The sequence below is a fragment of the Cryptomeria japonica genome, chromosome 10 (assembly GCF_030272615.1).
Source record: "Cryptomeria japonica chromosome 10, Sugi_1.0, whole genome shotgun sequence".
NCBI lineage: Eukaryota > Viridiplantae > Streptophyta > Pinopsida > Cupressales > Cupressaceae > Cryptomeria > Cryptomeria japonica.
Genome location: NC_081414.1, coordinates 832,500,019 through 832,513,693, shown reverse-complemented (window position 1 = coordinate 832,513,693; position 13,675 = coordinate 832,500,019). Strand labels below are relative to the sequence as shown.

The following is a 13,675-nucleotide window of genomic DNA, read 5'->3' as shown; positions in this document are numbered from 1 at the left end:
TTGGTGAAACTGACATCCTTGCATCATTTTCTACTGTTCATTTCAAGGTAAAAAATCAAAAAGAAATTTTTTTCATGCATTGTTATGTCTTGTGTTGTGTGTGTTTAGATTACATTTGCATTTTTCATACTTTGTTACATTAGATTTTTTGTTTCATTGCAATAGTTAGCACACATGTTTATTTTATTAGATTAGAAAACAAAAACTAATAACCCTCTTGGAGAAAGTGATTCACTATGTCAGTTCTTGTTTTACATGACTTTCATGACTTTGATGAGCTATATAGTAGTGATGACTTTGATATGTTGGATGAATCCCTTGATGACTTCATCTCTATAGTTTCTTTCTCTATGACTTCAAAACCATCCTTTTTCCAAAAAAGGACCGATGTGATACATGTGACAATTTATAAACATGAACTTAGAGAAACCTAAGATTGTTGTCCATCTTCGTTATGATGTTCCTCAAACTCTAAAAAAACTAGTGATTGTTGTTAAAGGTGGTAGCAATCCTAAAAATCCCTTGGATTATGCAAAACAAATCACTTGACAAAGTTACAATGCATTTGCCCACACATACAAAACAAGAAAAAATAGGCAACCTAATCTTGTGCCAATTGTTCCTTCTTCTCTTCATGCTTCTCAACTAGTGCTTCCTCATGCACCTTATCTCCTCAACATCTTGGAAAGGAATATGATCTTGTTGAACAACTGCATGCTACTCCTATCAAGATATCCCTTTGGGAGCTAATTCAAACTTCAACCACACACTATAATGCTACAAGAAGCTTTGAAGAAGATAGATATTCAAACTCCAATGCGACCTAGTGATACGACTTCCTTATTGGAATGTATACATGCAACAAATGTTGATGTTGTGTTTTCCAACATAAGTTGCCTCTTGTAGAGATTAAAAACAAATATGATTATCTTACTATTGTTGTCATTATTAAAGACATGGCTATAAGATGAACTTTAGTAGACAATGTATTTGGTCTCAATGCGTGTAGCATTGACTTTTTATGAAAAGAATATGTTGACAATAATAAAACCCTTTTGACTAGAAAGCCATTATTGCTTATAATAGAACAAAAAAATCACTCCATTGTTATATTTATCAAACTCTATAACAAGCATCCCTAAAATGCTTCCACCATAAATATAGAGTCAATAAAATTACTAGAAAGGCACAACACTTATTAAGCTTCATTCAAAGGATACACTTCAAACTCCTCTTTATTACAAACATCAAATTGAAAAACATCACTTCAACATAACAGTAATATAATAATAACTTAGATTATATACTTTAATAGAAATATTTAAATAATTCAATCACTCTCTAATTTTGGGGAACTAATATATCTCATTCTAGGGTTCAAGTATTTTTATTTGAATTGCCATTTAAGATAAAATATGAAATATATATCAGGAGTTGAAGAATCCTATTCTTTAGTGGTAGTTGTAATCCAAGCTCTGATAACTACTACTACCATAATTTCCACTTCCCTTTGCTTCTCATGCATTCTTCTTCTCTTCTGCCTCCAAATTCTTCTATATTTTGATGGATGTTCATCACCTATTCCAAAGATTTCATTTCAGGACAAGCAAGGAGGATGCCCATAAAGGTTGTGGTCTTTTACACCTTCCAATTATGTTTTCATGAAGGCATGAAAATTTTTTCAACAAATCCATATTTTGTGCTTATCCTATAGACAAAATTAAAGAACAAGATAGGGGGAGGTCATTTTGGCATAATGGCATGGTACACAAACTACCCATCTTTGAAAAGATTCTTGTCTTTACAACTTTGAATCCAAGATCACTTAAAGATATTTCTTGCTTATTTATATGATTTGAAGACTCCCTATAGAGAATTATTAAAATTGGGAGAAAGATGATTGTAGAAAATTTGGAAGGTAGAAAAAGGCTTGTTATTGCTTTAAATGAACATTCTTAAGGCAATGACCTATCGTCAATTCTTTTCTACATAAATTTAAATTAATAGTTTCTAGAGGAGTGGAGACAATAAGGAGTCTCTCTTCTTATTGGCAATACACTGTTAAATCAACCTAATGTGATTTTGTCAGTAAGGAATTTAATACAATTCTTCTAGTCCTATCAAAAAATGTTTTGAATTCTAAAGTCTAATCAAAGTCATATTTTCTTCCTTTGGTTGAAAATTTATAATAAATTTCTATGAGGAAAATAATTAGAAAAGAAGTTGATAAAAAAATTGTATATATATTTTGTATCATAATGCAAATGAAATCGGACCAAACCTTCTTCTTCAATACTCCCCTGTACCTTTGAGCTATTGAAAAAGGACATGGTTAAATTTTAAAAAATCTCTTGGGTTACACATGTCTATTTGGTCACTATTAGTTAAATGAAAATTTTCCTTCAAAGAAAAGACTCAGATAAGGATTGCCAATATTCTGATATTTCAAATTGGAACCCTTCCTTTGGTTTATCTAGGTGTTCCTCTAGAGCTGTGGGCAAATACCATAGGTAGTACCAGTAGGAGCCATTGGATAAGCTATGTTAGAAGGCTAATCATTGGAATCATAGATGACTCTCCTCGACTAGAAGGGTGACTCCTTTATAGTAAATGATTCAAGCTCTCCCTATTTATAGGTAATTTCTTTAAGTGCCTCCTTCGTATTTCATTAAGGAACGTGATGCTCTTTTCATATAATCCTCTAGAGTGGCAATTTTCTCTCTTTTAAGTGGAGCTTGGGTAAGTGGGAGACTTTTTGTTGACAAAAGAGAGAGTGAGGGCTTGGTCTTCATTTTATGGTTTTGAATGGGCCGGTTCCAATTGCTAAATTATATTGATGATGGTGCACAAATAAAGATTAGTATGGGTTACAATTCTTACTCATAAGTGTCTCATAGGGGTTGGTAGTTTAGATATTCCCCAATGTCACTAGGAGGGGAAGGGATCTATCATTTGGCACACTCTAAATTTTGGGGTGAAGTTAATCAAACAAGGGATTTTTGGATCTAAAATAAGGGCTTTGAAGTTATGTATTGGTTGGATTCTTGAGATGGTCATCCCCTCATCCTCTCAATGTATATGCACTTACAATCCCTTTGTGATAGATTTACTGTTGTTGGATGGTGAAAGGTGGCAAATTATAAATATGGTTGAACATTTGGGATATGTGGATATTTTTACATGGAAAGATCCTCAAGAATCACCTACTAGAGGGATAGAGGGAGATCAGGAAGAGTTATCTTGGATTCTTTCTAGTAGAGAGTGCAATTCCCTTACAAGGAAGGATATTCCAACACGAGGTCAATATTTGATAGGTAAGTACTCAGTGGATTTGATGTACTTGGAGCTAGATAGGCAAATGTATGGGAGGTTTGGGGTTCCATGGTGAAAACATGTGTGGAACAAATTTCTTGGTCCAAATGCAATTCTTTTTTGTGGTTAGTTGTTCAAAATAGATGTACAACTTGTGATAATTTATATGAGCATGGATTCCAAGGGCCTTCTATTTGTGTGTGGTGTCTTTATGGTGAGGAATGTATTCCTCATCTTTTCTTTCAATATTCTTTCTCCAGGGAGGTTTGGCATCTCTAGTGGGGAGTTTGGAATTAGGCTTGTTGGCATGCATCCTCATTGGCTAAGTTTAGTAGTTGCTTGGGAAAGCCTCTAATTAAGACCTCTTTTCTTTAGGTAGCCTAGGTTCTTGGTCCTACATTCATTATATATGGCATCATTGGTTAGAAAGGAATCGTAGGACTTTTTAGGATGCCAAATTAGTTGTTAAACAATTTTTTAGGGAAAATTGTTCACACTATTAAAGAGGCTACCTCAGCTAAATGTGATCTTTCCATTGCAATGGATCCTATAGATGTGGTTATTTTTAGAAGATTGATTTTTTTTGCTTAGTGAACTACTACTTCTACTAGGCAATGCATAGATTATCTAGACATACTATGAAGAAGATTGATTGTGCAGGCCAATGACTTCCTCCTCCTCAAGGAGTTCCAAAAATAAACACTAATGGCTCTTCTTAGGGGAATATTTATCATGTTGGTATCAATGATGCTGGTAGAGCTAGTTTTAGTGGTGCTCATTTTTCCTTTCCTATTTACAAAGGGCTTCACATGAATAACTTCATGGAGGCTCTTTCCATCTTGTATACCATGGAGAGAAGTTGTTCCCTTGGTTGGCAAAGGATTATCTGTGAATTTGATTCACAAGTGGTGGTGAATATATGTTAAATTAGAAGCACCTGGATGAAGTTAATTGACATTTATCTATAGTTATTAGACAGATTATAAGGCTAAGTAGATCTTTAGTATCTATTACCTTTTCTCACATTTCTAGGGAGTGGAATAGAGTAGCAGATTGCTTGGACAAATGAGCATCTGCACCTATGTAGGATTGAAATGTTGTGGCGAAGAGAGATTTTCCTTTGGATTTATCACATAAGTTTGTGAAAATTAGTTGTGGAGGATAAGAATATCGAATTGTTTGATCTTTGTAGGACTAATGGCCTTTCTTGCTTTGTAGCTCTCTTTTGTGTTTTATAAATTTTTACCCCTTTTGGAATTAAAAAAAATACTTCTTTTCTTATGGAATTTGATTGCAATGATTGTTTAGAACATATGGCTCAAAAAAGGAATGTGGGGATCTTCAAAAAAATTACTTTAAAATAAACCCAATGACCATGTATCTATAGAAAAGCTTTATGTTCTTTATGATTTAACAAAAAATGAAATCAATATGTTCTCTTTCCATAAACTTTTTATTTCTATGACTTTTTTAATCAATATAATTATAGTGATTTAGACCTTATCATTGTTTTAATTGCATATGTTTATTCACATTTACCTTACCATTATTTTATATTTCCATGCGCTTAAACCTTGCTTCAAGATCCTACACTCATCATCCTGACTAAAGTTGTGGTAAGATTAAAAATAATAATAAATGTAGGTATTACACCTCCTACTTACAAAGTACAAGTGTAAAAGAATTATGTCATAAAATTAAGTGTTCAACTAGACATGCCAAGTTTAAAAGAAAGAATGATGTCCTTGCTTATATTTTTATTTGTCTTCTCTAGATTTCATTACAAACATTGCCTATCATTTTCAAGCATTGAATTTTCTTCTTAATAGCTTAATGTAATGTCTCATTTTCTCATTTGTTATCATTTATAGAAACATGTATATTCCTCATCAATTTAATACTAGAACATTATAATAAAACTCATACAATACACTACACAAATCATTTGATAATATATATATATATATATATATATATATATATATATATATATATATATATATATATATATATATATATATATATATATATTATAATAATAATTTATATCTTATCCCAATACTAAACCAAATCAAAACTTTATTCTAATTTTATTTTTAAATAATAGAACAATGTAATAATCTATATTTATTACAATATATTAAACAGAATTCTTTAATTTTCCTGTGTGAGGCAGACATTGTGTTTGAAAGTCAAATCTACTATTCCTCAATAAACAAAATGACTTAAATCACACACAGCTTGTATTTCTAAATTTAAAAGTGTTAAATACTTAATATGTTGCTTAGTCTGTGTGGTCTAAAACTGATCCTAATAAAGAGGTCATTTTATTTCTGCCAATGGAAATATAACAAGAACAGAAGGAGCCTACACAGTCACAGCAAATCTGAAGCTTTCAGAACCAAATAATTAGTGTGTTTTGGCCACGTCTGGAATATGGAGTGGGTATTTTGGGGTTTGGCGGCCTTTTGTGCTGGTGCTTTTTGAATAGCAGTACTCTGTTCAGAACATGACTGCAAAAAAAGCCTATCTGTATTTGATATTTATATTCAGAATTTCATTAGAAGATATCTATATTCAGAATGTCAGAAACTTATATACTTCAATCATACTATTTTTTTAATTGCAGGGGATGATTCCAACAATTTGAAACGCGTTGCCAATATATTGGATGGATGGAGTAAATTGATATTGTCAGGTGCGTCGGAAATTGATGTGCAAAAGGAGTTCCACGATCTAACAGCAGATGTTATTTCCCGCACAGCATTTGGAAGCAGTTATACAGAAGGAAAACATATCTTTGAAATGCAGACCAAACAGACGATCCTTGCAGTTGACTCACGTCATAGTGTTTATATTCCAGGTTTCAGGTGATCACAAATTTTAGTTTGTGACTGTACAATTGTCAATCTTAAATTGTCTCTCTCCTTTTTAAATGAGAGGTTTTCCAATATTTGTCTCTGTTGAGAGTTCCACTGATTTTTCAACTATATCATACCATCTCAAATCCCTTTGGCCCTCAAGAGTTATGTGCATTTGGTAGTGTTCTTGGTTAATTTAAGAGGGTTTATTCAGATCTATAACTTCTTTTGATTTCTTAAATTGATACATAATGTCTGAGAGTAACTCTTTTCACCAGGTTTCTTCCTACTGCAAAGAATAGGCAACGTTGGAATGTGGAGAAAGAAATAAGAAGATCCTTAAGAAAAATTATAGATGGCAGGGAAAGGACTGCTATAACAGAAAAATCAGGTCGATATGGTGCCGATCTGCTTGGGTTAATGATGTCTGAGAGCAAGGAGCAGGGTAGAGGCAATGCAAAAAGTAATGGAAGCCTGAGTACAGAGGAAATCATTGATGAATGCAAGACTTTCTACTTTGCCGGTCATGAAACCACATCAGTACTGTTGACATGGGCTATAATATTGTTGGGCATACATCAAGATTGGCAAGAGCAAGGTCGCAGAGAGGTGCTGCAAGTATGTGGAAAAAACAATTATCCTGATGCGGAATGCTTAAATCGTCTCAAAATTGTAAGGGCCATATTATACAAATTGATGACATTGAGAAGGTGAATCAACTAGCATATTAGACAAATAAATGGAATAATGTAGTAATGTTGTCAAATCTTGTGTCTAGGTGTAAAGAGGTAAACAACCATAAAATATTTTTTCATGAATAATAAATAGGAATAATGTACATCAATTTTTTATTATAATATTCATTTCATAAAGAGGAATAATACAATTATAAGAGCATAAGGTAAATTTACATCAACAAATGTGTACATTGATATTATATAAATAAGAAGTCTTTAGTCACTTCAAACTCCTCTCCATCTGCAAACTGTGAGACGAGAATGTGGTCCAATCTTTTTTTCGCTCAACCACAAAGTGGAAGCTTCTTCAATGCTCTTCATGTAACAAAGAGCTCCCAAATTTGTGTGAGGTATACAAAACTTTGGAATCAATGGGTGGGATGAAATCCTAGTGCAACATGATGTAACTAACTAACAAATCATATATGAAAATGCAATCCCTAACATCATGATATGGAAGAGAGTAACAAAAAACAATCATCTAGTATCAAATGATCAATAATAGCTCGAGAAAGTATGAGATGCTTTAGAAATTGAGAAGCCCAAAAGTTAAGAGACTATTTCATTTACATTTGGTCACATGTCCCCTTCAAACCACTCATTATGATATCGAGTAGGTAGCATTTATCTAAATGATCCTAGAGTATGACAAAGCTAAACCCAAACTTATATTCAAATTTTCATATTTTTAGAGACCAATAAAGTCATTACATAAAATTAAGGGTAAAACCTATAGCTTAAATTATCATTTATTGATGCCTCATTTTGTCTAAATTTTAGGAGCTCATCTTTCGATGTTATATGTGGTCGCTAAAAATAAAGTTTTCTATTTGAGATGGTTAAATTCAATTCGAGATTTTCTATTTATAACAAGTGTCACATAGTGGCAAGTATTGTTGTCATAGTATTGTAATAAAAATATTTCTTTTAATTTTTAATTTATTTATATTTTTGAATTGTAATAAAAATGTGTCTAATTTTAATTATTATATTTTTGAATCATTGTTATTTTAAAATATATCAGTATGAATACATTTATGTAATATACAACAGACCAGACATAGCACATGCAGTAAGTATAGTTGCAAGATTCTCTGCAGATCCTAAGGAAACACACATGACAGCAATCAAAATAATTTTTAGATACTTAAAAGGCACTGAGGATTATGGCTTAGTATATCAGAAAGGAAATTATTTTGATTTAAAAGTTTATACTGATGTTGATTGGGCAGGCAACATTGATGACAGAAAAAATAATTTATTTATGAGTAAAAGTACAAAGTTGTGTCACACTTCTATAAAGGAAATGTTTAATAAAATTTATATTTCTTTGTCTATTTTAAAAGTTGAAAAGTTGTGTGTGCTAAAATATAACTCGTTCCAATTTCCACCACTTTTTTTCTTAACTATTTATCCAAATTAGAAAAGAATTATATCATCTTGACATAGATTCTTTTCTCTACTGCATCATATTTTAGAAAATCCATTAATAGATTTATAAAAGGGTAATTTTTACATTTAAAAAAAAATTATTTATGAGAGTAGGAGTTGTTGAAACATCGAACAAATATCATCTTGACATAGATTCTTTTCTCTACTGCATCATATTTTAGAAAATCCATTAATAGATCTATAAAAGGGTATTTTTTACATTTAAAAAAAAATATTTATGAGAGTAAGAGTTGTTGAAACATCGAAATTGTTTTTGGTAATTAGACGCAAAGTGGCATAAAATATACCTTCGGTAGACATTTCCAATTGGAAAAGTTGTGGCCCATATATAACTTAGCTATAATGAATCTATATAAACATATGTTTGACTAAAATTAGAATTATTTAAATTCACTTGTATAGTGAAAATATATATATTTTTATAATTATAATTATAAAAATAAAATTAATTTTAAATTTAATTATTAATTGATAGTGTAATATTATATTATTCTTCATGTTTATGTAATATTAATTATAATTGGTCTCAATTATATAATTATTAAAAATTATCAAAATGAAAATAGACATTTTTTGAATAACTTGATGAAAAATATTGAAATTTTTAATTTAAAGTTATTGTATTATTTTATATATATTAAAAAAAATTAAAATTTATAATTTTCAAAAAGTATTAAAAATTGAATGATTTCGAAAAGATATATAAAATACATTTATAAAGAATACATATAATAATTAAGAGTTTTTTAATAAAAATATGTATTTAATTTTTCATTTAATTTAATTTAAACTAAATCAAATTATATTATCTATATTTTGAGATAAAAAAATTATTAAAATTTATATATCTATTTAGAAAAAATATTTTATTTACAATATTATAAATAATAAAAAATATAAAAAATTATTTAAAATAGACACCAATTTTTTAAAACCAATCATAGCGTAGATATAATCACATTTGATTGGTGCAAACTAATTGATTAGTTGGAATTGAGTGAATGCAATAGTATTGCTTATGACAATTACTAATAATTTCTCAAAATTAAATTTTATTTAATGTATTAATACAATATAATAATAAAAATAATAATTATAGTTATTGAAATAAATTGTTTGATAGTTTTAAATATTGTTTTAAATTTAAACAAAAACAAAATTAATTATTTATTACAAAAGCATTTATTAATTTAAAGTAAATAAGTGACAAATTTATCTATCCCCTTATTTTATTCTAATAGATCAATGCATCATTAAAACAAAAAAAAAAAATGTAAGAAAGAAAGCCATGTCACACTCTTACAATATTTTTAACTCTTATAAACGTACTCGGGAGTCGTGTCAAAGTAGATGATCTTTTTTCATTTACCCATCTTATCGGTTTGCTACCTTTTACCTTTGACCAGCGATAAACGCGGGCATATTGTCGGAAGAATTAGTGTAACATCTATCTCAAAATTTGCAAATGTAAATATAACAAGAACAGAAGGAACCTACATTTGGGCTTTCAGAACCAAATAATTAGTGGGTTTTGGTCACGTCTGGAATATGGAGTGGGTATTTTGGGGTTTGGCAGCCTTTTGTGCTGGTTTAGTTTGGTTTCTGCTCAAGATTGCAACAACGATATGGTGGAAGCCTCTGCAAATGAAAAAGTTCTTTGAAGCTCAAGGAATCAGTGGCCCTCCATACAGGCTATTCTATGGGAATTTACCAGATATAACAAGAATGACCGATGAGCAGAAGTCCAAACCCATGACACTCTCACATGACATATTCCCTCGAGTTTTTCCCTATTTACATCAGTGCAGCAGAAAATATGGTACACTTGTATTCTGCATTTTTTAAAGTATCTGGTGTTTCATTAATCATATTATTAGAATTTCTGCCTAGTACCATTAATTGTTTTGCTGCCGATTAAGGATAAGATGCAGGATTCTGAAGACCCTATTGATTAATTAAACTTGTTATATGTGATGTATAGGTCAGGATTTTATTTACTGGTTTGGGCCGAATGCCATGTTGGTTGTTCCCCACCCCGAGCTTATTAAGGAGATATTGTCCACTAAATTTGGCAACTATCCAAAGCCTCCCGCTAATCCCCTTGGAAGACAACTGTTGGGAAAGGGACTTGTGGGTTTGAAAGGTGAGAAATGGGCTCAGCACAGGAGAATCATCAATCCTGCTTTCCATATGGATCTCTTGAAGGTAAGGCACTGAATGTCTCTATTTATATCCTAAAATAGGACCAAACTGATCCAGTTTAGAGAGAAATCTATCAAGTTCTTAGAGATAAATAAACCTAGATCTACTTTGCATATCAATTGTCTGAAAATTTCATTAGGGTTGATTGTTGGGCAGACACCCAATCAAGAAGGATAAAGCCCTCTTTTCAAGTATGTAGGAGCTGTGCATTGGACCTTTAACATTTACAGAGAGCCAGACTGATTCCCCTGATTAGGTTTAATCTCCAGGTTATGTAGATCCCCAAGCATCCCATGACCAAATATTGCCCTGCAAAATATAGCTCCATTGCAAAATTTTGCATTTGGGCGTCAAAACAAGAATTGTTGAGAGTTTGAACCCTGATTCTCGTCCCAGCTGATTTTAAGAAGCTTCTAGACTTCAATCTTGTTACTTAAGGCCGAATATCTTAAATAAAATAAAACTGTAATCCAGTTTGTTCGTCTCTGATGAAGAATTAAGCCAGTGATGCTTCCAGGATGCCGCCACTGCCCTGTTTTGGTATACCTTTAATGAAGGGTTAATGTCAATGCAAGACCCTGGTCATATCTTAGCAGAGGGAAGATTCTGTCTGGTGTTTTTCAGCAGTCAAAAAGAGATACATGGGAGACCGAGTAACTACTTAAATTTTTTAACAATAGTGACCATGTAGATATATGATTTCTACAATCAACATGGTTTCAGGAATCAACTGTGAGAGGTTTTTTATTAAAAACCCACACAGTTGATTCCTGAAGACAAAAAAAAAATTCAAAGTAGAAAAATTAATGTTATGATTAAATTACTTACTACTGGATAGGAGACCTTGCTCTCTTGAATTGAGTTGCCTTGGCTGGTGCTTTTGAATATTAATAATCTGTTCAGACACATGACTGAAAAAAAAAAAAACCTTCTCTGTTAGAATCTATTCATATTATTTTGCAAATACTTCTCTATTTTGATATTTATTTTCAGATTTTTATTAGAAGATATCTATAATCAGATAATCCGAAACTTATATACTTCAGTTATATTATTTCTTTAATTGCAGGGGATGATTCCAACTATTGTTAAAAGCGGTGCCAATATGTTGGATGGATGGAGTAAATTGATATTGTCAGGTGCATCGGAAATTGATGTGCAAAAGGAGTTCCACGACCTCACGGCAGATGTTATTTCCCGCACAGCATTTGGAAGCAGTTTTACAGAGGGAAAGCATATCTTTGAAATGCAGACCAAACAGACGATCCTTGCAGTTGACGCACGTCGTAGTGTTTATATTCCAGGGTTCAGGTGACAAACTTTAGTTTTCTGAGAGTACAATTGTCAACTTTAAATTGTGTGTGTCTTTTTTAAATGAGAGGTTTCCCAAAAGTTGTCTCACAGTTGAGAGTTCCACTGATTTTCCAAGTATATCATACCATCTCAAATGCCTGTCTCTAAAGACTTATTTGCATTTAATAGTGTTCTTGGATAATTTAAGAGGGTTTATTCAGATCTATAACTTCCTTTGATTTCTTAAATTGATACATAATGTCTGAGAGTAACTCTTTTCATCAGGTTTCTTCCTACTGCGAAGAATAGGCAACGTTGGATTGTGGAGAAAGAAATAAGAAGATCCTTAAGACAAATTATAGATGCCAGGGAAAGGACTGATATAACAGAAAAATCAGGTGGATATGGTGCCGATCTGCTTGGTTTGATGATGTCTGAGAGCAAGGAGCAGGGGAGAGTCAATGTAAAAAGTAATGGAAGCCTGAGTACAGAGGAAATCATTGATGAATGCAAGACTTTCTACCTTGCTGGTCATGAAACCACATCAGTACTGTTGACATGGAGTATAATACTGTTGGGCATACATCAAGATTGGCAAGAGCGAGGTCGCAGAGAAGTGATGGAAGTATGTGGAAAAAACACTTACCCGGATGCAGACAGCTTAAGTCGCCTCAAAACTGTAAGGGAAACCACAAAGCATTTTGAAATTAGTAAAATAATAAATTAGGGTAAGGGCCATTTGCTGGCTTTAATAAAATCAGGACTGAGATTCGGATTCAATTGCAGTATTTTGAATGTCTCATAAAATATTGTATGAATGTTTTGTAGGTGGGAATGATCATAAATGAGGTCTTAAGACTTTATCCACCTGTATTGCGTATGTTGCGAATGGCACGTGAGCCAATGAAACTTGGAAGGCTCTCAATTCCAGCAGGCACTCAACTTGAGATTCCCATCCTGGCAATTCACCATGATCCTGCTTTGTGGGGAGACGATGCCAATGATTTCAACCCAGGGCGATTCAATGAAGGAATTGCAAAGGCTGCAAAGCATCCAATGGCATTCATGCCCTTTGGTGCAGGTCCAACTATATGTGTGGGTCAGAATTTTGCGGCGTTGGAAGCAAAATCAGTTTTGGCTATGATTCTGCAAAAATTTTCTTTTGTGACTTCACCTTCTTATACTCATGCTCCTTTGCTTGTATTTACTCTACGACCTCAATACGGAGCTCAGGTTATCTTCCGCATGGAATAATATCTGAGAACAGTACTGCCTAGAAATTCCTCTGTATTGAAATTTTAACTAGCACTATATATTTTCTGTTGTATAAATCTGCAATCAAATATTGTAAATGTTGAATATGTTGAAGATTAAGATTTATATTTTATAATAAAGCTATTATAAATCATTTTGATATTAGAGTTATGGAAAAAATAGAAGCAGAGTAAATCTACAAAATTATCTCAAATTGTTGTGATAGCAGTTGTTGATTTACTACTCAAACTTGTTGCTTTAGTGTCCAATTTTTTTGACAACATTGCACCAATAGTTGTGACTTTAATACTCACAATTGTTAGAAGTACGGTTGCCATTGCACCAAAAGATCGATCTGTTAATGCCCGATACAACCACTAGACTTATAGAATCCATAGGTGGCGGTTAAGTCATGTCACAAACTCGAGCGTTGTGTTGCACAACACAAGGAGACCAAAGGCGCACACCTTGCAACAATAATTGAATGAAATGTACCCTTAATTGGAAAAAGCAACCAATCATGTGATGCCACATCAACAGCACAATTATGGGAGCGCTTATGCA

General features: G+C 32.2%; 2 protein-coding genes across 3 annotated transcripts; both read left to right on the top strand.

The window, feature by feature from the left end:
* Positions 1-3,145: 3,145 nt before the first annotated feature.
* On the top strand, positions 3,146-6,887 carry LOC131076910 (cytochrome P450 CYP72A616-like). Its single transcript, XM_059212924.1, has 3 exons — positions 3,146-3,314; positions 5,942-6,182; positions 6,452-6,887. Exons 1-3 carry the CDS (start codon positions 3,146-3,148, stop codon positions 6,885-6,887), a joined length of 846 nt encoding a protein of 281 aa, XP_059068907.1.
* Positions 6,888-9,821: 2,934 nt separating this feature from the next.
* On the top strand, positions 9,822-13,271 carry LOC131076918 (cytochrome P450 CYP72A616-like). 2 transcript variants are annotated; one of them, XM_058014268.2, is made up of 5 exons: positions 9,822-10,181; positions 10,344-10,567; positions 11,634-11,875; positions 12,143-12,536; positions 12,686-13,271. In XM_058014268.2, the coding sequence occupies exons 1-5, from the start codon at positions 9,911-9,913 to the stop codon at positions 13,109-13,111; spliced, it is 1,557 nt and encodes a 518-aa protein (XP_057870251.2). In that variant the 5' UTR covers positions 9,822-9,910; the 3' UTR covers positions 13,112-13,271. The 2 variants fall into 2 exon arrangements, with proteins under 2 accessions (XP_057870251.2, XP_059069037.1); XM_059213054.1 differs by lacking the exon at positions 9,822-10,181 and adding an exon at positions 10,195-10,334 and having other exon boundaries at positions 10,365-10,567.
* Positions 13,272-13,675: the final 404 nt, after the last annotated feature.

Excerpts from the sequence above, each read along its gene's own strand:
- LOC131076918 (XM_058014268.2), top strand. The coding sequence starts at position 9,911 with ATGGAGTGGGTATTTTGGGGTTTGGCAGCCTTTTGTGCTGGTTTAGTT. Across the intron at positions 10,568-11,633 it reads TCCATATGGATCTCTTGAAG|GGGATGATTCCAACTATTGT; the intron begins GTAAGGCACTGA and ends CTTTAATTGCAG. Across the intron at positions 11,876-12,142 it reads GTTTATATTCCAGGGTTCAG|GTTTCTTCCTACTGCGAAGA; the intron begins GTGACAAACTTT and ends TCTTTTCATCAG.
- LOC131076910 (XM_059212924.1), top strand. The coding sequence starts at position 3,146 with ATGGTTGAACATTTGGGATATGTGGATATTTTTACATGGAAAGATCCT. Across the intron at positions 3,315-5,941 it reads ACGAGGTCAATATTTGATAG|GGGATGATTCCAACAATTTG; the intron begins GTAAGTACTCAG and ends TTTTAATTGCAG. Across the intron at positions 6,183-6,451 it reads GTTTATATTCCAGGTTTCAG|GTTTCTTCCTACTGCAAAGA; the intron begins GTGATCACAAAT and ends TCTTTTCACCAG.